The 23073-nt window shown below is 36.5% G+C and overlaps 2 protein-coding genes and 1 long non-coding RNA gene across 3 annotated transcripts; 2 read left to right on the plus strand and 1 right to left on the minus strand.

Moving 5' to 3' along the window:
* The first annotated feature begins 5042 nt into the window (after positions 1-5042).
* LOC105230826 (putative odorant-binding protein A5) lies at positions 5043-6543 on the plus strand. Its single transcript, XM_049446425.1, has 2 exons — positions 5043-5233; positions 5821-6543. The coding sequence occupies exons 1-2, from the start codon at positions 5090-5092 to the stop codon at positions 6298-6300; spliced, it is 624 nt and encodes a 207-aa protein (XP_049302382.1). The 5' UTR covers positions 5043-5089; the 3' UTR covers positions 6301-6543.
* Positions 6544-8150: 1607 nt separating this feature from the next.
* LOC115066481 (uncharacterized) lies at positions 8151-9285 on the minus strand. Its single transcript, XR_007422202.1, has 3 exons — positions 9055-9285; positions 8670-8951; positions 8151-8307 (listed from the first exon to the last, which is right to left on the minus strand). It is a non-coding gene; the product is annotated as an uncharacterized LOC115066481 (long non-coding RNA).
* A 279-nt stretch (positions 9286-9564) lies between these two features.
* Positions 9565-10579, plus strand: LOC105230791 (putative odorant-binding protein A5). The gene is made up of 2 exons (XM_011211770.4): positions 9565-9769; positions 9887-10579. The coding sequence occupies exons 1-2, from the start codon at positions 9635-9637 to the stop codon at positions 10364-10366; spliced, it is 615 nt and encodes a 204-aa protein (XP_011210072.2). The 5' UTR covers positions 9565-9634; the 3' UTR covers positions 10367-10579.
* The last annotated feature ends 12494 nt before the right edge of the window (positions 10580-23073 follow it).

Below are 23073 nucleotides of genomic sequence, written 5' to 3' on the forward strand. Positions count from 1 at the left end.
GGGGAGATTATTAACGATCTTGGCGAAACCTAGTTGTCAAAGTTGCATGCAGAAGGGTGATATGGAAACATTTAGGCACTTTCTCCTCCTCATTGGCCAGCCAATGCAAGACTGTGGTTGAAATATCTCGACAGTCTTAACTTTAATCTTAGATATTAATCTTAGCTTTAACTTATATCACACTGGTTTTCCATCATTCCTTATTCACAACCTAAAAAATCTAAATTTGGTTTGAAAACAAAGGATTAAGTCGATACATCTCAGTGTGCGTTGCGATTTCAGCAATGCATAAAAATGTCGAACAAAGAATTTTTCTCAAATTTTGTAAACTTAGGTTGATTCAGTTTTATCAAAAACAGAAGCCTACGAGTGTTACAAAGCCTTCAAAGACGGTCGAGAGATCGTTGAAGACATACCCCGTTTTGGGCGACCTTGGATTTCTAAAATATTAAAAACGTAGAGGGTATGGGCTTGAATATCGTCATGCAAGTTTTAGAGAGCCGATAAGAGAGCTCGACGCCTTTCGCGAGTCTCCGTTCGTATGATTTAGTTGGAAACGCGTTCTTGCTCGACTCGTTCCCATAAAGCTGAATTTTTTAAAAAAGAGAACAACTCTGACTGAACTAATGCCAAAACGCAATGCGTACCAACGATCAACCTCCGTGTTCACCATATTCGGATGTTTGTAATTTTTTTTGTTCCCCAAAACTGAAATTGGCGCTCCATGAAATCCGATTTCAGTCGATCGAAGAGATAAAAAAGATCGCTGAAGGAGCTGAAGGCCATCCCAAAAAGTGCTTATAAAAATTCGTTGGCATAATTGTGTTTGAGGCCACCAAAAGAAAGGATTATCTCCGCCAAAGTTTATAACTCGCTGTAAATGGTTAATATACGGCAAGTGTGGAACACTGAAATAACTTATATGTAATGATATATTTACCTAAAGCAGTACTTACATATACACATGTAGATATTCTTCTACAATATTTCCATGCAACTTTGCTAGGAAGCTCATACAAGGATGCCTCCAAATACAAAATAAGTATTCCCTTAGAAAGCTGCTCCACCTTGTGCATTGACATCAATCAAAACATTTGAAGTGGCACAAGTGCGGCAAGCCCAACAAGCGCTGCAACTACGGAGGCGTAAGATTGTGCCGAAATTGACTATTTAGCGAGGCACAAGTTAAAGACGAATTTTTTCCGCATACACATTTCTTACTTGTGGTTGACTACTGGCTAGAAACTAGCGAAATAACTGCTAAGCCACCACCCAGACAGTCAGCCGATCAACTAACCAAACTCCAAGTGCCTTAGCTATATGCATACATGTAAGTATGTATATATGTATATATTTTATTTGCCATATATTTCCCTCATTCATACATGTTGTCTGCCACAAGTGCTTCATTGCAACAAAAACAATACTGCACTAGCTGAAACAGCAGCATGCCTCGGCATCACATATGGGTGCATCTTTCGCGGCTGACACCACGGCGGTGGGTGTATATCACCAGCTCAATCATAAGGTCACTCACTTTGCATGCAGCGGCTGTGTGTGGCAGGCAGCAATATTCGCGTAGACCGCGTTAGCACCGGTCGCAGCAGCTATTAGACAGACACTTATGTGGTTTTTGTTGTTATTGTAACTACATATTTCTAGCTTTTATTTGGCGATGCTGCCGTTGCTGGTGGCTCTCCTTTTGGCCGTATCATTGTTTTAGCGGAATTCGTAATTGCTCTGAAATTTCCATATGATAATATTTTTGTTGCACATATCCGTGGCCACAAGCATACACACATGCTCACAAATGCATATATCATGCTGTTGGCAAACATTCAGGCGTGTATTTGCATACATGCACACACGCTTATCGAGCAACTTGAGCTTCGGGTTCCTGCGAATCGATATGTGATTTTGACACTGAGCCACCGGTGTGCCCCAGCCACTTTGCCATTGCTGCCACCAGCTATTTTGCATGCGTGGGTGGTCGTTATTTTCATTTAGCGAAATCGATCATACACTCACATACATGTGCATATGTGAGTGTGTGTAGAATAATATCAGGGAAATGTCTGCATTTAGTTTTTTTCGCATTTCACCAGAATTGTTGTTTTGATTACATTATGTGGTGCTCTTTGGTCTAGGCTCAGCCCACCTGACTTACTCGAGCTACGGCGTCTCGTCCTCCAAGTGTCTGTCTGAACTCATTGTGTGCTAAAGTGTGCGTAAGATCACGTGGTGTTATTGTGTTTACTATGCGTGGGTGGGGAAGTGTGCTTTTCAGCCAAACTTATATGGAAAATTCAAATTCAGTTTTCACCGTTAGAGGATATAACATCTTTTCGCAAAGATTGGCACCTTTTACTGAATTCGTGATATTTGAAGAAATGCTGAATAGCTTCCTTATGGCAGCAAAATATGAACCGGTGCAAAAAGGTCCGAATAATTGATGCAAAAGAACACTAAAGGCTAACCGAAAGAAAGCCGCGTTCAATCGACTAAAAAAGTGACGTCTTATTCTCCCTCAAATCAACAACTCCAATGGCATTTTGCGACCTTAGCAACATTAGCATAATTGCGACTTCGATAAGGCTGAATGCCCCAGGACACATCATGGTATAACCTTAATGATATTTCTTCTAAAATCGCTCTTGAGCTGACTTCAAATGAGAGCTATAGAACAACTACTGAAATTATTTGGATCAAAGATTATTTTATACAAAATATTTCAAATACTAACCAACAATGAAAGTTGTTACTCCTCTTTAATACAGGGCACCAGTCGTTCCTCCTTTTCGCTTCGCTGTTTGACGCCAATTGGCGATTCCAAGTGTAGCCAGGTCCTTCTCCAGCTGGTCTTTCCAATGGAGAAGAGGTCTTCCTCTGCTTCCCTCGGTGAGTACTGCGTCGAATACTCTCAGAGCTGTATTGTTTTCATACATTCGAATGACAAGTCTAACAAGTTTTTGTCAACATTTTGACAGCAACAACAACATTTTTTCGTAATCCCTTCCAAAAATTTTGCATATGTTTTGCCATTGCTACAGGAAACGATGAAGTCACATGGGTCATAGATTTCAGAATTGAACTCTTATCTGGTATTTAGTTCTAGGTTTCTATTTGATATTCCCCACCGTCCTTTACAGGCAATACCTTGGAAAAAATCAAGTATTTATATTCTTCTTTCTATAGAAAATAGTTTGGAATATAAGAAAACTTCGAAAAAATTGAGAAAATGTTTCTCAGTTACTGACATAACGAAGAAATATAAAAATACAATATATACTTAAGTATGTTATATTTGTATATGATATACTAGGAATATTAGGGTGAGTAAAAATTCGAATTTATTTTTTGCTTGGTTCTTTGAAATATTTTTTTTTGGGCACCTCTTACTCATTTTCTTTAAAACGAGATATGAATTTTTCTATCTGGTGATAAGCAAATAGTAGAAAACTGCAAGGCGAAGGACATTTTCTCTACTATTAAGATCTCATATTTGGAGAGATTTTTGTACAGGTATGTTTCAAAGCATCAATCGAAAAAAGAAAAAAATATTGGACCAACCCTAATATACAATATGTGAGATCTTCTTGGTTACCTACGCCATTTTTCAGGTACAAAATCATGTCTATGCGCCAATTACAACACAGGCAATCAATCCAATTTCAATCGATACTTCGTTAAGTGTTCCCCTCCATTCTGCAATGTGCACCGGAAGCAAAATGATACATTACACATTAGCAAATATTTAATGCGCACAAGTAGTATTATCTATGATTTCCTTTCCCACCTACTGTACGCATTTGCTATCTATTTTCTCAGTTTTTGTTGTGAAACGGGTGTGCTCGCAGAGGTGACAAAAGGAGCGTTGTGAAATCGAGGAAGTGCAACACAATTTGCTGATTACAGTTTCTTTGAATGTGCTGTGACACAAACAAGCGATTATTTTTTTAACAAGAATTTAATTTTGCTTGTGTTGAACATAATGTTTGTATGTGTAAGGGTAAAAAATAACCTACAAAGGAATCATAAAATAATAGATAATGGGATAAAACTCGTCTTCACTCGAAAATACCCACGGCATAATGTTTACGGGGCGTAACAAATTACGGTAAAAAGAGGATGCGCAGGTGCATTGATGTGATTTTTTCGCTACATTGAAGAAAGTGTGCAGAAGGATGCAGGAAGAATAGAGTTTTGTGCAACTTGTTGTAGTAAAGTGGTATAAAAATAGAAATAAGGAAGGAAAAAGGGCTTAAGTAAGAATTATGAAATACTCAATTAGATGAAAACTATTTTGTAAATAATGCAAAATGTTTAAATTACTGCATTATTGAAAGCACAGCCGTGGTCGAAATAATACTGACCTCTTTACTAGCTTCAAACTTAAAATTTCGCCCTGACACTACTTACAATATTTCGTCGCCTAAAATACAAAACAACATATTATCAAAAAAACCGAAACTGATTTTTTTATTGCGTACGATTTACTATATCATATTAGATATATGTGGTATAAAATGTTCGGCTCCAGCTGTCAGATATAACCAATATATAACCAATTCATAACCAATTCGTAATCAATTCATAACCAATTCATAACCAATATATAACCAATTCATAACCAGTTCATAACCAATTCATAAACATTTCATAACCAAAACTCAAATTCTTTTCAATATTAGTAATTTCTCTTACATCTTTTTTCCTTGGTCTGTAAACTTATGAAAAATATGACGTTATATTATTTTGCATTTTAGGTGCGATATGTACATAAGTAGCTTTTGTCAATTCACTTGTATATACATATATTTGCTTATATAATATTTACAAACCCATACAAAGCCGTTAAAATTACCACACATTAATTCTCTATTTTAAATATTTATATTGTTCGTCCGTTGCATGCAACAGACATTTTTTTGTAATTTCTTGTAATTTAAAATAATAATTTTACGTCAATAGCATGCAATTTTACTCAAATTAGCACAGTTATGTGATTGTGATTTTATTGAAAAATTTTTATTATAAAAGCCTCGAACTTCAATTTTGAAAATCAGTATATTTTATAGAAATTGTACAAATGTGGCATAAAGTGAAACGGATTGTGATCATCTTTCTTGCAGTAAATTGTGCGTCAGCCGAGGATACTGAGGCTGAGAAGCTATTTCGGGAACTGGAAGTTGTGCCTGATATATTGGATGAACCACCAAAGGAATTATTGAAGGTAAATTCTTCGAAAAAGTTCAATTAAAATAAAATATCTAATAAAATTATAATAAGTTTGAATATTTTTAAGAAGTTTTATCCAAATAATTTATTAACAAGCGAAGCGAACAATCCATATCAGTAGATTTACAATATAGACTCGTATAAGACCGAACGATCAGTCAGGGACCAACCTAATACTCTGCCTTTAAAACTTTATAAATGACTGACTGAAGTGGACAGTATCTATTTCCTCTGAGAGCTAATATTTCATGGGATGGACAATTAACTGTCCCCTTACTTAACATACACAATATTTTCTCGATGACCTAACATCATGTCTCATTTCTCAACGAAGCTTTCTGAATTTGTACTTCTAGTGATGGCATATGGCTTGATTAAAGTACCGATCTGATCGCTCGTAGATGAGGATCAGTTCAGATCAGATTGTATTTCCACCGGCTTCATCTGTATGAAAATTTCAAGTTGTTTAGAAATTCTCTAAGGGTTAAAGAACCTTGTTCTCCGACATATGAACGATATTATTTTTAATGTAATCCTGTATATGCATACATATTGTGTATAAATTTTCTTTTATTTCGTCAGATTGAGTACGATGGCGGCTTAGTTGTTGGCAGAGGTGAGGAATTCACGCCAACGCAAACTAAAGACGAACCGAAAGTCGATTGGACTGCTGAACCAGATGCGTTTTACACAATTATAATGACCAATCCGGACATACCGACGCGACAGAACCCAGCGACGCGCGAATGGCTACACTGGTTGGTGGTTAACATACCGGGCACAGATTTGGCTAAAGGTTACGTGCTAGACCCCTACATCGGACCATTGAATCCAAAGGAAAGTGGTTTGGTGCGCAACGTTTTTGTGGTCTTCAAGCAACTCGGCAAGCAAGAATTCGATGAGCCCATACTCAATAATACGAATGTGGCTGGCCATGAGAGATTCTCTTCTAAGGGTTTTGCTAAAAAATATGATATGGAACTGGTGGCTGGCAATATATTTACGTCACGTTGGGACGAATATGTTACGCTACTGCATAAGCAATTCGGTATTATTAAGTAAAAAGTACGAGGAGGAATTCTTACTACATATGGTGCATGCATACATAAATATTGATAAATATATATAAAACCATGTACCTTATCTAATGTCTAGAAAATTTTCAAATTGGATTTGTAATTTTAGCACGGCGTCTGAAGGACCCAACATATCTATTTGTTCATTCTGAAAATCTGTTACATTCTGCTATAATGTCACAATATCTGTCATAAATTCAATAAACTTAAATTCTTTGATTTATTGCTATTTCCGAAACAATGATATAATATGTATTTCATTTAAATGTTATTTGGAAACACTGGGTGTCTCTGTAAGTAGTAAAAAAATTGTTTGTTTTCATCTGAATCATCCTGCAGAAAACAATATTTACAATGTTCACGAAATAATAGGAAAGCATGAAAAACTGTAAGCTTGCGCCGAAAATATTTCAAAAACACAAAAAATAAATAATGTTCTCTTTACTACACACATATTGTTTTTACCCAGCGAAAATTAACAACAAAACAATCCAAGGAATAGAAATTCCTCTCTTACGGTATCAGCTACTCATGAGTGGTGACATTGCATTGTTGTCTTTTGCATTTGCATGTACCGCAACCGAAAAATTATGCGTATGTTGAGAAAAGCAATTGGAACGAACAAGTGTTGTTGCGCTTGTTTAGAATAAAGTAAATAACAAATTATGGATTTTCAATCGCTGCTTAGTGGCACTCGCTAAATTTATGAGCGCCTAGTGATTCGATATGTTCATTGATTGATGTTTAAGGAATTTTTAATACATTTTTTCTAATCCGATCGATCTTCAAGGACGCAGAAAATATTTTTCTTTTCATTTGTAGGGCTATAATTTTGGCTTACATTCACCAGGCGAACATAAAACAAAATATAAATATTTGATATTTAAGTATTGTTTTTGTTAATTTATTTTTCCTTTTACTCAAATGCTTCTAAACTTTAAAGTTTTGTTAGTGCTGCGCTGTAAAATGCCAATTAGGAAAGAGCTTAGGGCCGCTTGGTTACTGAAACATAGAATTGTTGTTATGTGAAAATATTTAAAAAGTAAAGCCATTCAATTATTGCCACCTACAGCCTGACTTTGTGTGCCTGGTTATTTGACGATGTCCGTAATATATGTATATATTTAAAATAAATAAGCACAGCAAATATTCTAATACACAAACAGGAAGATCCAACACACCTTAGTATTTAGAACAATGATCGCATAAAAAATTTCATATATGGGAAATGTACGAGAGTAATTAATTCTTGCGATCGAGTCTCGTATAAGCAATTATAATATGATATGTGCACCTGGATGCCTAGCGATTTCATTTATGAAAAAATCTGTCACGAATAATACAAAAAATATATATTTTACTTACCTTTCGCGCATCAGGCGCACATAAAAATTGAATGATAACTCCAATCACTTGTTTTGTTTTTCCTCATTTTTCCTCCTAAATCAAACAGTGCAAAAGCAACTACAATTCTACTGTCATGCTTTGGGAAATGGAACAAAGCATTGTTCTTGGAATTCCAGGAGAAGTAAACAAAGCAAAAGGCGCATGATTTTGTTGCTTTTGTGATTGCGAAATATTTACCATAACAGAGCTTATAGAGATCATGTGTTTTTATAAGGGTGTTATCACATTAAAATTTTTGCGCTGCTAATGTGACTGAAGTTAATTTATATGGCTATTGCAAATTGTGTTTTTAATTAATACAATATTGAAAATTAACTTACCTTAAGATATGATAATTAAATACTTAATTTATATTATTATTGAAGGAATTTTATTACTTAATTTTTTAATTTGTTATATATAATATTATTTCAATTGTTTTAACTAAGGATTATTCTAGAAACATAAAAATTTTATATATGCATATATTAACCATTTTATTGGGAAGGCAATAGGCCTATTGATGGCCACGTCCTCGTGTGTCAACCACTAGTTTCAACCACCAGTTTGTAATTGTCTCAACCGTTTGAAACAAATGTAATGGAAACTGAAATAAACCATGATAAATAATTTTTGAAAACAAAAAAAACATAGTAAGGTGAAATCCATCGAAAATGAAAAATAATATAATCAAATTTAAAGGAAAAAATCTTACAGGCGAGCTATGGTCGGGAGAAGGAACAGGAGAAGCTTGGTTGAATTTGTAAGGGCTAAAAAGGGTTTTTTCTCGATTTTCGGTAAAAATGTAGTTTTATATTAAAAAAGTTATAGGGTAATGATGTAGGTAATACTGTGTTCATAATTGTTGTTTCAATATTTTTAACAAAACCCCAAATTTATGTGGAAATTTCAAATAACCAATTTTTGGGGTTTTTTCTTTTTATCTTTTTTTCTTTAGTATTAACTTACCTTAAATGCAAAAAGACAATTTAGTAGAAACAGCTGGATCTCTCTGAATTCTGTTGAATCTTTATTTTCGACGACAATTACGTATGGGTCTTTCCAAAAATTTACTTATTGTTTTAATGTAATACCCATTTTCAAATATTTTCTAATCTAAAAAAGCGTATATTTGTAAAAAGAGCTCCACGAAGCTTACATATTTTCGAATATTGGGTCACCTTAGTGGTAATCTACTGTTGTCCTCTTTCAGCAAGCAAAAAATAAAACTGTTGATGAGAATGATATTACCTAGACAATAAGATTGAATTGTATTATGATATATTTACACTGTGAATAAAATATTGTATTGTATATAAAAATGATTTTAAGATATCAAGGACTTGTGACTTACCAATGATACATTATAAGGTGGTCATTGGTTATTGGTTGGCATCAAATTCACTTACAATCGGCTACCATTCTAATGCCAAAATACTTTAATATTTATAAAATAAAGTAAAAGCTTCCGCCGTTTACTGATTCGATTTGACTTCTGCCGCTAAGTCCTACGCTTCGTCATCCCATTAGTCTCAGTCAACTCTACCTCTACCTCAAGCCTAAAAATAAAATGACGAAAATATGTGACGAGTTTTAAATGAAATTGCATTTTGATTATGGTATTTAAATAATCTAACAATAGAGATGCGAATGCACACGCATTACTACCCACTTTAAAGAATCACTTTAGCGAAGTATAACAATAACTGCAAAACTTTGAATTGGCATTAATTTCCAAGCCAATTTTTACAACAAATATTTTGATTGCAAGTTGCATGCCGCTAATCGGCACGAATGCACTGCAAATATAGATCAAAGGTTTTATAATTCTTTCAAATTAGCGCAATTATTCACAGGCCTTTATTGAAACCCCGTATAAATGCCGAGTTTGTGGATGATTGCTCAGTTAGTATGCTGTGTTAAGGGTTTGGAAAATGTGGCAACGCATTTTGTGTTTCTTTCTGGCGGCACGTTGTGCAGTCGCTGTGGACAGTGATGTAGAGAAGCTTTTCCGCGATATGGAGGTAGTGTCTGATATACTGGATGAACCGCCCAAGGAGATGCTGAAGGTTGGTTTAATAGAATCAAGATATAACACTATAACGATCAGACGAAGCAAAAGAAGGAAATCACATTATCAACACATTTTTTTAACTTCAAAACATTTTTTTTTATATAATTTTCAGATTGAATATAATGACGGCTTAGAGGTTGGCAACGGCGAGGAGTTCACACCCACTCAAACTAAAGACGAACCCAAGCTATATTGGACATCCGAGCCGGATGCATACTACACAGTTATCATGGTTAATCCGGATATACCAACGCGCCAGAATCCGCTGCTGCGCGAATGGCTACACTGGTTGGTTGTCAATGTACCGGGTGTCGATATCGCCAAGGGTGATATCATAGATCCCTACATTGGACCGATGGCACCTAAAATGAGTGGCGTACTGCGTTACGTGTTTCTTATTTACAAGCAACCTGGTAAACAAGTGTTCGATGAAGCCAAGATTACCAACACTGATGTTACTGGACATGAGAAGTTCTCTTCCATGGGCTTTGCTGGGAAATATAATATGGAATTGGTGGCTGGTAACTTGTTTCAAGCGCGATGGGATGAACTTGTGCCCAGTTTGCATAAACAATTTGGTATAAGTTTATAAAAGTGAAAGGACAAGAAAAATATTTGTTAAAGAAGTCTGTATTATGCAGCAGATTCTTACGTTGAAGTAATTGAGTTTTTAAAGGATTTTATTGAAGGTGGGGTAGAAACAGTATTTTAGGAAACGGTAAAAAAATTATATTTTAGTAAGGTTTTTGTAAATTTTTGAAGCTGGTACTTAGTTTGTTTGGGAATTAGCTGGAATATGAGGAAAGCATACATAAGTTTGATAGAGAAAAGTTCCTAATCATTGTTTGCTATATCATATATATATATATATACTGTACGTTTTTTAATTTGTAGTTGTATTTTTATTTAATAAATGCTTAGCCATTTGACGAACATTCCAAAAACATACGCTTGACTCAATTTTGTGAAATCCAGTGCTGTAGGCCTTTGTGCTCTTCATCGATTCCCATTTTAAGATTAGCCCAAAATTATTTGAATATTTCATAAAATAAATGGAATTCCTTTGAAAAGTCTATAAATTAGTTTCAGCCTCTATTCCATATCTAGATGAAAGGCGAATAATAAATGATAATCGCTGTGTAACCACTATTTTTAATTATGTTCTCAATTAGAGGACGCTGAAATCAATTTAGAGAGATCCCTCCAAACTCTAACGCATGAATTAGGCCTTTAGTTGTAGTTTCCAGTAAACGGAACTACTTCGGTATATATTGCCCAACTATGAAGGTGGGTTTCCTGTAAAAATGTCTGTTTATTGCCATAGAGTTTTTTCAGACTAACGCAATGAATAAAGTATATTTGGCAAGTTTTTAAAATTTGAACGGTCGAGAGAGTCCGGATAGGATAGAACCAATTTTATATATTATATACGTAAGTATTTAGAGTTTTTTGTATTTAGATATATAAGTATTATTGATTATTGATACCAAAAGGAGTGCATATATTGCTTTACTTTTTGAACGAAATTTTTTTTGGACATTTTTTAGTCCCTCCATGGCCTGCGGAAGTTGCCATCATTCTCAGAGAGCTTGGGTGAAAGAAGATTTACTGCTCTGGAGTGCACTTATTCGGAAAAGTGACCATTCACTCATGGATTCGCCAAACCGAGCGGCGATTCTATCCTTAAACTCATTATACAAAGGGTGTTGTGGGTAGGAAGAAGTCGTTGGAGAAGAGGAACAGTGAATTTCGCTATCAACAGGATCGAAAATCTTTGTAATAAGACTTGGGATGGGTGCAGGCCACAGAAGAATCACAGGCTTCAGACTGTAAAGCTGATTGCAGTGTCTTCCAGGAAAGGCCATTAACTAGTTGAACTGCTGTTCGGTAGAATGGGAGCAAGTCGAAGTGATCCCGTTTTTTCTTGTGTTTTACTACTAGATAGCTGAGCTTTGGAAGCTGCTAGGCCAGCGCTGTGTCACCATAATTACTGTCTGAAAGACTTTTGGTCCAAGACCGATCGCACGGGATCTAGTGATTTCTTTGGTTAAGTTAGGCTAGTCCTTATCTTAGTTTTGGGACTTTTAAGATGCTCACCTGCATCTCTATAAAGTCAGAAATAACACAAATCACTAGAGCAACGAGGTGAGTCGATTTAGTCACTTCCGTGGCCAACTCTGCTTTAGCTCGTTTGATATTTGTATATACGCAAATAGCTCATGGGAAATTTTCAAGGTATCGTTTACATATCTTCCTTTCAAGTCGTCAGACTTACTGCTTATTTGTCGAAAGTGTCTATACGAAAGCACTATAGCATAAAGCCCATAAAAGCGATCGTTCGAAAGAATCAGGTCCTTGCATATACTTTTGTTAGAATTCCCATCGAGAAAAAATTGAATTTGTGGACTAATTTGTCGTATCTTACTATCTAAGTGAATTTCCTCAATTTTCCCAAAAAATTGCTTAGATCAGACCAAAATAGTTATATGTAACTGTGAAGCCAACTGATCGTTCGTAGCGCAATAGTTTCGTAATTGGAATTTTAATATGTTTTTAAAGTAAGGTTCTATCCGTATATACGAGTTTGCCTTATAGAGATTTTGTCTAGAAATCGAATATATTATGATAGTTCGCACACACACAAGAAGATATATTTCTACCTATCTATGCTATAAGATATGCACCTGTGAAGAAAATTGACGCCTCAGTGCAACTTAACGTTTTCTCTTTAAAATAAATTTTCAAATCGTTTGTCGTTGAAAAGTTAATTTATTTCATTTTTTATTGAAATAATCAGTTATTAAATGTTGCACCTTTATTGAAGTTAAATTTTTATACGCAACTTCTTCTTTGTGGCGCTTCCCTTAATCTAACCGCAGCTTAACTAAATAACCCTCCTCATATATATTCCAACCCGCATATCTGTAACCATTAAGACCACCTCGAACAAATTGCAAAATGTTTACAGTGAGAATTTCACTTCAATTGACCTTTGCAACTGTCATTAAAAATAACATCATTTCAGAGAAAATAAAAAAGTACAGTCAGCCAGGTCTGCTGGTGGTGGCCTCAATATGCCAAACGTATCCTTGCACCTTGCCGCAAACACTTGCTCGTGCAAAGCACCTTTGGCGAACACAGGCGCATAGCGATGCATGCCACACTTGCTGCAAACTTACATTTACGTGTGCAACAAAGTGGTGGCTACACATTAGTATTGTAAATTGTAATTCTCTTATGAAAACAGAACAATTAATACTTTGCAACAAATGTTGTGCCGCTAAAGTTATGCATTGTTGTTGCATTCGTTGAACGAGTAAATTTGGTGTGGCACAAGCACGTTGCGGTGGCATGCGGGCTCATTAAAAACTGTGGCACGCTTAATGTACCTGTTCGGGAGCAAACCGCTCGCGCCCGCATGGAATATCTAATGCGCTTTTCGTGCGGCAAGAGAAGGGGCAGCCAATATTTAGTTACAACGAGAAAAAATTAAAAAAAAAAAAAATCTTGTGAAAATAAACAGCAACTTGTGCACGTTCAGGTGACAGACGACACCACGTACAACAACAATTGGTGCAACACAAATTATTATAGGAAAAAAACAAGTGCGAACGGTGGTATGACCACACGAATTTCGGCGCAAAGCCGACGGCTGTTGCACTGCCACGCTTAGTATGCACCACTGCACACCGCGCGGGGCAAGTGTGTTTGCCGCCACCACCACCATCAGCAACAAACACCACCTTCAACAAGCAGCCGCTTACCTGTCTAGGCACGCTCGCAGGGCACGTTCCGGCTGGACTCGCTTTGAAGTGTCCTCCCGACAGCGCTGCACGGAAATGCGCCGGACAGTGGCAGCGGCGTTGGCAGGCGACAGTCGCGCGCCAACGCACACTCAAACCCACTTACATCTTCAAATGCAAATACGCTTGCGTAACGACACATCAAAGTTGAAGCCAACAACAAGAATTGAAGGCGACACTTAGTTTTTCCTGCAAATGCCGCCTGCCTTATGACAAAAAATAAGGAAAAAACAAGCAAGAAGACACTCTTCAAAAGGTAAGCTAAGCGCCTGTCCGTCGTCCACACATTCGCCCTCTGCCATGTCACATGCCATCACTCTCCGCTATGTTGCTTGTAATTTGAATAATTATGCTCACAAAGTGTTCGTGTCGGTCGCTGGTCGCCGGTCAAATGCCTAGTTTTCCTCCTACCATCTAGAATAACACAAACAGAGTTCATCGCAATTCGAGTAATGAACACATTGCATAATATATCCTGCCCGCAGGACATGTGTGTGCATTACCACCGTTTGTTGCATGTACTCGCGCTGGTTGTTGCAAGCAGGTGGGCTGCAGCTCAGCTATTTATGCATAATTTTTTATGCGTTCACTGGAGTGAAACAAGTGTTTGGGTCAGTATCGTTTTCATGTTTTCTTTGCCTGACCGGTCGGTTACTTGGTTGCCGTGTCCAGTATGGGTATTTGTGGCATATGCATAGCGCATTCGTTTCGTAGTTGGAAATTTAAATTTCAGGACGTTAGATAGTCAAGCCCTGTGAGCACAGCTGTCGTATATGGGCTGAATTATTTCAAATTAATTACAATACAAATTTACACATAAATATTTATCTTTTGAAAGTCCTATTATCCTGAATTTTAATTTTGAAATTCTACTTTATTTTTTTTTTTTATTTATTGGGAGTATACGAGTAAAAAATTAAAAATGAAGCGTTATAACTTTTTAAAAACCATAAAATAAGGCAAAGTTTTACCTTATTGGAGTTTTGTCTATATAGGAATATATTAAATTTTGTATTGACTCAAAGGATGAAGAGGAGGAAAGGACATGTCAGCAACCGAAGCCGAGCCCAGTATTTGATAGATTTTCTCAGTGTCCACCGTTATTCGATCTTTCTTCTGCGTTAGCCTTTCTATGAAAACGGTTCGCCTTTACAATTCATTAATTAATTTAATTTGAACTAGGGAGTAGCCGGAAAGTGAGACTAGTTCACTCGAAAAATCGTATCTTCTGACGACTATTTCACGATTTGCTCTATGTCAAGTACCAAAAAGACAACGAATGGAGATCTGAAACCTCTATGGTTATGCTGGAGCCAATGTAGACTCTGAGAGAGTGACAGTGATCCGGAGCCATCTAAGCCCAAATTGACAAATGATTTTCAGTAAATGATGTGCCCTAACAAGAAGAAACAGAACTTCACTAGACACCCTTACGTTTTATTAGATCATGTCATTGTTTTGCGAATAATTAGTGTACAATTAATGTTCTTGAGGCAAAATAACGAGCAAATCGCTCTATGAAAACTACCATTGTCCCAAGTTATTGTCGCTAATTTCATCTTTCTTACTTTTTATTGGGTTCTCTTGAGGTCTGCGCGGGATGAAGATACGGCAGTTGCAAAAGCAATTTCAAATCAGTGCATACAAATTTTTCCAACGTTTTTATTAATTCCTGGCATTGATTGATGTTTGTTTTACCTTCTTTCTTTTTCTCCTTCAATATTTCTGTTTATGGCAATTTTTATCCAATGATTTTTCCTTCTTTGGACACCCTATACAAATTATTTTGTGAACGTTCCAAAGTATACTACTTGTAACCATATTCGCCATAAGGTATTTTTCGGTTCGGTTCATTGCGTGTCGTTCACTCGGATGATAGACGACTTGACTTCAAAGTTAAATAATGGTCAAGAATGGAATAATTTTTACAAACGTCGACGCGAAAATTCGGCTGAAAATACTACTTAAATCTTACTTGGACGGCTCTCATCTCACCGTTGTTTGGCTAAGATTTGAGTCCCTCAAAGTACTTTATCTCACGAATCATTCGTTCAATAGAATTTGCCCGCGGTAAGGTATGTCTGTCGTAAGAGGCGACTAAAATCTTATATGCCCGATGTCTGTTGGCTTGCCTCAAAATATCAGCATAGTCTCGTTAGAAATAGTGCTATAATACTCAGCTTAAAGTAATATAATAGACCTTGAATGAGTTTTCTTCTAACGAAAAGAGATTTGAAGTTCAAGCGACAAATGTCACCAGCTATTGAGGTTGATGGGTGCTGAACTGGTAGTTGCAAAAGCTACAAGGTCTGACCCGAGACTTGAATCTGTTACCACGGGGAGCAGTTAGCCCTTAGAGTTCAATCCAATCTGCTCATTGGGTTTGGCTCTTTGGACAGATTCGTGATGGCTGAGGTTTAAATCTAAAAGCAGTTAGAATTGAAAATTCAGTTCAGTGTAGAGTCGCACTGCGGCCGAATGCCGAAGCCACAGCCCGGTAGAGGTTTTACTTCAGCCTCGAACCCGAGCAAGGTGGAAAAGGTGACCTTCCAGCTGGCCAATTGAAAATAATATTAATAAAAGGCTTGTATTTTTTGGGGCGCTGATCAACGCATTACTTGGATCAACAAAGTTTAAATTAGTTCAATTACAACACAAATGGAATGAATTACGACTACTTCCGATACAGATAATACTAATATTTCATTATGACTGGCAATTAGCTCAACTATTTTGTGATAATGCCCTAAATTGGACATGCAATGAGGACACCTCCGGAATATCTAGGTTAGGTTCAGGTAGGTTAAAAGATCGATGTTATAAATGGGTTGTCACTTAGGTACGAGTAAACTCCGGTTAAATTATTTGAGCTAAAGTTTATGAATCTCCTGAGATGATGAACTCGAAAAAATCCTTTTTGTTATTAGAAAATTAGTCTGTATTGATAGCCTACAAATAAAGTCTCCTAAATATAATCTCTGATATGCTCTTTCTTTAAAAATATTAACTCAAAACTTTACCTAAGTGTAGCTTAAAGAACAAACAGAAAAAAATGTGTAGCAGACATATGCTCGTTGTTCGTTGAGCGCTATTCAATTTTGCCCCCCAGCAATAGTTCAATGAACTTCCTGCCAGGATATTGTACGAGTTGTACAAGTAGAGCACAAGTGCGAGTAAACGCTCAAAAAAAGAAAATAAAAAAGAACACAGGCGTATTTAAAGAAATCACTGCACAGCGGCAAAGTGGAATGGAAACAGGTGTGTCCTTTGAACGTGAAATAGTGCAACGAATTTTTACGAGTCTGCGTCGTTTTTCCTTCCATATTTCTCTGCAGGAGCGAGCACTTGTTCGACACAAAGGCGGCTTAGAGGCAGTGCTGATGGTGTCACACCCACACAAATACGTGCGAATGCTTACAAGTAGAGCGAGTGTTGGATGTTTTAAATGCTCACAAAAAATCCGGGCACATCTGTAGGAATTGAGGTCAACGTTTTTGGCATTTCAAAAGCAAAGCGTTGGAGCTATTGAATTTATGGGTTTAGTTAGAGGACTCTTTATATGCTTGTAGACCTACATATGCTCGATTTTAGTTCATTCTGTATATGGTTTTGTAAGCAGCAGTTGTCGAAACAGTTTCTTGGCTCCAAGGCACAGTGGGGCTTTTATTTAATAATTGTCAAGAAAAATATATATTTTTTTCCCCTTAAAAGCGCATTTGAATATTTAGTAAAAAATTCAGATGAGCGAACATTACAACTTTTTTATTACGATTCTGACTCAAACAAGCCCTAAACGGTCTAAATCGCCCCCTACATAATTAGAACTGTCCGTTAGATAAAATGAGAGTTTCACTTTTGTACTCTATACGTCGTTTTCTTCGTATCCACAACATCATCAAGAGAATTTTCAGGTTAAAGAAATGCCAAACTAACATATCAGTTGTCACTTTATTTGTTAGAATTGTCAATTGGGCCTTAAGGGAAGCATAGAAACTTTAACGGCAATATCTCTTAGCGCTATTGGGCAATTAACCAGTTACTTAACCGATAGTTATCTTTCAACTCCGTAAACTTTGCTTTTTGTTGACTAGACATAGTGCTTAAAAGAAATTCTCTGGATCACCTTTGGTTTAATATGGTTTGTGAGACTTGTTTAGTCTAAATTCATAGCAGTTCTATCAATATTTGGTTTTAATATTTCAAGTTGGGTAACAAACTAGTTTAATAAGCTCAGTTTATCGTGATAACTTAAGGTTCAGAATATTCTATAGGTTATAGGAAAAATAAATTCAATTTTGAAAATCTTCGCTTTTTTCATCATAAAGGACGCGTTCACAGTTTTTTCAAGAATACACCACTGTGCAATGCTCACATTGCAATAAATCCAAGCGAAGTGGTTCCATTCATGAATGAGTTCTACTTTAAAATTTGAATTGCATTTAAATGCGACGCGGTGCGCAATGTTGTTGTGATTTCTACGCTTAAGCAGTGACGCATGCTTTTATGTTGTATTATTTTGGTAGTGTGTAGTGTACTTATTGGAAGGAAAGGTGTTTTTCTTTGCATTTCAAAAGCGTGCACGCGCGCATTGAGGAATTACTTAAAGGAATTTCCGGTGTTGCATTTGAAATGAATGAAGTGCTTACATTTTTGCTCCGAGTTTCGTATGCATGCGCACCGGTTTCGGCAGGCGACGAGTTCAGTGACTGGCTGGCGGCAATGGCGCGCATGCGGAGGAAGCATATGTCGCCTTTGTTGGCTTTGAGGACAACAAGAACAGCCGCACTTTAGCCGCACCATTGCGAGTACGCGCGGTGATTTGTTCCGTTCCGAGTGCGAACATTATCGCAGCCGAATCTCGATATTCGATGGCGACTTCAAAGGCGGCCGACGCGCGGTAGTAGCATTCGATTTTATCGGTGCAACGAAAATAGCATAAATTAACGGCAAGCAGAATGGAAATCAATTGAGTGCCCGAATAGTCGTGATTTTATCGGCACATTACGGTTAAATGCTTGTTACTGTAGTTAGCGCTGTCGGCGCGCTATGCGGAGCGGCGGTAGTGGCGGCGGCGACGTAGCAGGCAGCCATCGGTGATTGGCATTTAATTGATGTGTCCCGCGTGCGCTATTAATGACTGTCGGTGGCAGACGACGCGCGCCTCATATTGGATAACAAAACTAGTATGAGTAGACTTATAGAAAGGTAATTGTTAAAAAAACGGTGTGTGTGTATAAGTCGCATATGTCTACAGTGACAGGCGGCGCGTGCTTTTCTAATATTAATATCAATTTTTAGTATGCTAGCGTATCCGTTGCAATTGAAAATTTTTTAATAATTAATATTGAAAATTCTTACCCTCCAAATTTAACAAATACAAAAAAAAAATAAAAAAGAATAATTTAAATGCCATGCGCCACCACTTCTAAGCACTTTTATGCACTTTCCTCACCCAAAACACGAACGCACGAAGCGCGCATGTGCAACAGTCCGTTACAAGTCCTCATTTAACAACGAAAAACAACAAGGACCTGCATGGCTATGCACTTGTGCCATACTTGTGTCAGCTTGCAACAGGCAACATGATGGTAATAAAAGACATGTGTGCTGCGACAAGGATAATGCCATCACACATGCCTCGTGTCATCAACCCGCTGGTGTATTTGTAAAATACTTATGCAATATGACACAAAAACGTATAAAAATAACTGACAGTATAATTCGCCCCGCACCGCGCAGCACTCAACCGTAAATAGTAGAAGCGTTGTTACAGTTCGGTACCTTGTATAATATATAAATATTCTTAACAATGAAGAGATCGACTAATTTCAATAAAAAGCTTCGGACGGAAGGTAATCTATTTATATTATACAAACATCTATATTAGCTATATGCTTAGACTCTGGAAGAGAAGATCCGATATTAATGAGCAGAAACCTACTAAGAGGCATGGATACTTTCTTATTAGATGGCTTATAAAAATAAATTTTGACAGAAGAGACTAACCTTTCACCTTTGAAATACGTACGTTTTCCAAAAAAGACTATTTGCCAGAGCCAGGAAATACTCAGAGTTTCCTTTGTCGTACGAAAGCACTAACGATTCGAACGAACATATGAATTTATCGTACAACTCAAGAACAGTTTCCGAAACAGAGTCTTTTACAGTCACAGCAAATAACTAAATATTCTATTTCTGATTAACTTTAATTTGCGCATTAAAGAAGAAGATACAACTCGCAAATCGAATTTAAAAAATAGGTAATATTTCACATAATCGCTAAAAACTATAAATAGTGATCAAATTGAAAGGAGAATTTTTGTCCATTTCAGCTTCTTTAAAGTAATCCCCTCCGGTTGCAATACACTTAATCCAATAAATTTTTCAGTTCTATTCAACATAGAACCTGGAAAAACCTTCGCCGTGATGGCCATCAGAGCCTTCTTCGATTCAGCTTTTATATTCTCAATTGAGTCAAAATGGTGTCCTCGGAGTGGTCTTTTGAGCTTGCTAAACAGCCAGAAGTTACACGAAAGTAAGTCAGGCGAATGCGGTGGAAGCAGCACGGTAGGCATGAGCTCAGTTGTTAAACTGTTAAAGTTTTTTTCTGCAGAGCAAATAAGTATAACGCTATATTTCGTAAAATAGTTTCAGAAGTAATTTTCAAGAACTGAGGTATTCTCAAAACTGGAAACTAACTTAGAATTGCGCGATTAACTTAGGCTATATAATATGGAAGTACCATGACCATTTTTAAAGTAGAGCAAATTCTTGTGCTTTTCAGGCACTGATCGACAACACGCTCATATGCTCACTGCGAGATCTTTTTGGCTTCGAATAGAACCCAGAGAATTTTGAAAGGTTTAAGTTGTGAAAGATGTATTAAAGAGAGTGAGGTGAAAACACTTTTTCCCCTGTTGTCTAGCTTTTGCAAGACTGAAGATGAAATATTTCGATAGTCTTACTCTCGGCGAACCAGGAGACAAAGCAGAAACTGTTAGCGGTCTCAACAAATCTGTGATAGGCTCAAAACGCTTTGTCGATTTATAAATGGGCTATAATCTATTATTTAGGAGGTTTAGATAACAAAACGGACCGGTGTTCTAAGCTGTTCTAATGAGATCCCTGCCAGGATCGTACTCTTAACTTAATCCAATCGATTTTATATTTGGTCTACTTTATCCACATTTTTGTTTCGTGTATTATAACGGCATTGGTGATCCTCTCTCTTCGGTGAGAGTTACCTTTTCATTGTTCTAAAACGCTATTTAATTTGGTTTGTAACCGAAGGGTTCTTCATAAAGGGAATGTTGTACTAAGAACTTTGTATTTTATTATAGATTTTTTTTTTGTATATTGTTTTCAAAAATGTCTAATTTTCAAAATGTTTAAGATGTTTCAGGCAAACAGCTTCTCGTGTGAGTTCATGCTCTAAGTTATATTATAGAAAAGTATACCTTTTTAAATGGTTTCTTGTTATACATATGCCTTAGTCACATATTTTCTATTTATTCGTTCGAATATACAATCTCCTAAGGAAAAGCACTTACTCGATTATTTGAGAAAAAGGTATTGCAGTTTACAAGTCTAATGGTCTGAGGCCTCGAATTAGGGTTATTTACCTTACCCGCAGAATCCCTTATCAAAGATTTTTAGTTGTCTTGATTAGTAAGAGTTGAGGTGTCAAAACTTTCAACAACAAACCGTTGTTTAGATGGACTTAAAAACGGTGCTTCTTTTAAAGAAAAGCATTACTGATTTTTGAAGTGAGTATTACAGTTTATGGACTACCTGGTGTGATGCTGTACTACAAAATGCGATAATTGGTAATAAAAAACTACGGTGTCAAATGTTTTAAAACTTTAAGGATATATTGCAATGATCAGTGGTCGAAGAAAAATCAAAAATTTAAAAAATGGTGGCGTTTAAAAAAATTAAATTTTAAACAAAATTTTGGTCGTTTTCAATTGCTAAAAATCGATTTTTGATCAGATCTAAACGCTGTTGGGCCATTGTAAGGAGAACTTAATATATTCAAAGATTTTATAGTGATTGGCTTCCAAGAAATCAGTTAACTAATTTTCAAAAAAGGGTTTCGAGGAAAATACGTTTAAGAATAAAGTGATGGAGGAGCTGTTTGAACTGAGTAGTTACATTTTCGAAGGTCGTAACTCTAAAACTATTTTAGATATCGATTAAAAATTTCAGTATATTAATTGCAAAGGTATAATTATCAAAAAATGTAAGAAAATATATACATATATTTTTTTTAATTCAAAATAGGTGTGCTCCTTAAGCAACTAAAGTAATTAAAGGTGCTTTACGAACTCAAACGCCCATTTCAACATAATGCACAAGGTGTATCAACATATAAATAAACTCATATTAAATGCTTTTGCAGTCAGCTGCCAAAAACTCGTGCCCAATATTCGTCAGCGGCACTTCAACACCAAAGTGCAATACCAGACACAAGTGGCAGATGTCTTGGGTACGCCAACCACCAAAGCCTTCACCGACTCATCGGCTAACAAGTATCAGCAAGGAGTAGCGTATAGACAGCGGAGGGAAGCGACAGTGTAAAACTATTTGGAATTTGAACACAAAAAAAATTCAAAACAAAGGAAAGCGCTGAAATTGCCTGCATATAATATATAGGAGTACATACTTATGTATGTACTTAGAAATGTAAGTATGTAATTGTGAAGTGTATTAGAATATGAACTATTTGTGCGGAGACAAAGAGTTGCCTTCAAAAAAGAAGAATTATGATTATTGTACATATGTATATAAACACACATATACATATATAAGTATATAATTTGATGCCATATAAGGAATACTTTGCTAGCAAAACTACCCTAGATACATAATTGAACACGATTGTATATATTTATATTTATATGTGTGTGTATTGTAGGCCTCAAACCTGCTTACTCCGCGTTAGGTGCTTCCTGCACTTCGCTTTCCTGTCGACTTTACTTGTTCGAATTCACCCAAAGATAGGCTCAAGTTGTGACTTATTATTATTAATTTTTTTTTGTTATTGCTTTTTACATTTCGTGCGGTGTTGAAATGTTTACATGCCCTACTACTTTGTTGTCGTAGCTTTGGTGGTTGTTGTACGTTGGTGTTCATTGATGAGCTGCCTTTTGCATATTTCTTCACGGTGTCTTCCCCAAAGCCGCGGCTGCGCGCACACAGAAAGCAACAACTACAACAAAAAGTGGCAGCTGTGTTAATAAAATTGTGTGGAAACACCTTTTCCTTTGCAGCAACAAAAGTGCGACTCCAAGAGCTCCTCGTTACACTTTTTGACACACATATCTATATACTCGTATGTATTCACATTAATCAGTGGGTTAAGTGTATGTATGTTTGTGTGTATGTTAATGTGCGGAAATCAGTCGAAGGGAACGCGTGCCAACGGATCGGATCTGTCGCTGATAGATAACAAGTTGAAGTAGACCATTGTTGGCTTGTGCCATACTGTACCAAT

The sequence above is a fragment of the Bactrocera dorsalis genome, chromosome 1, assembly GCF_023373825.1.
Source record: "Bactrocera dorsalis isolate Fly_Bdor chromosome 1, ASM2337382v1, whole genome shotgun sequence".
Classification (NCBI taxonomy): domain Eukaryota; kingdom Metazoa; phylum Arthropoda; class Insecta; order Diptera; family Tephritidae; genus Bactrocera; species Bactrocera dorsalis.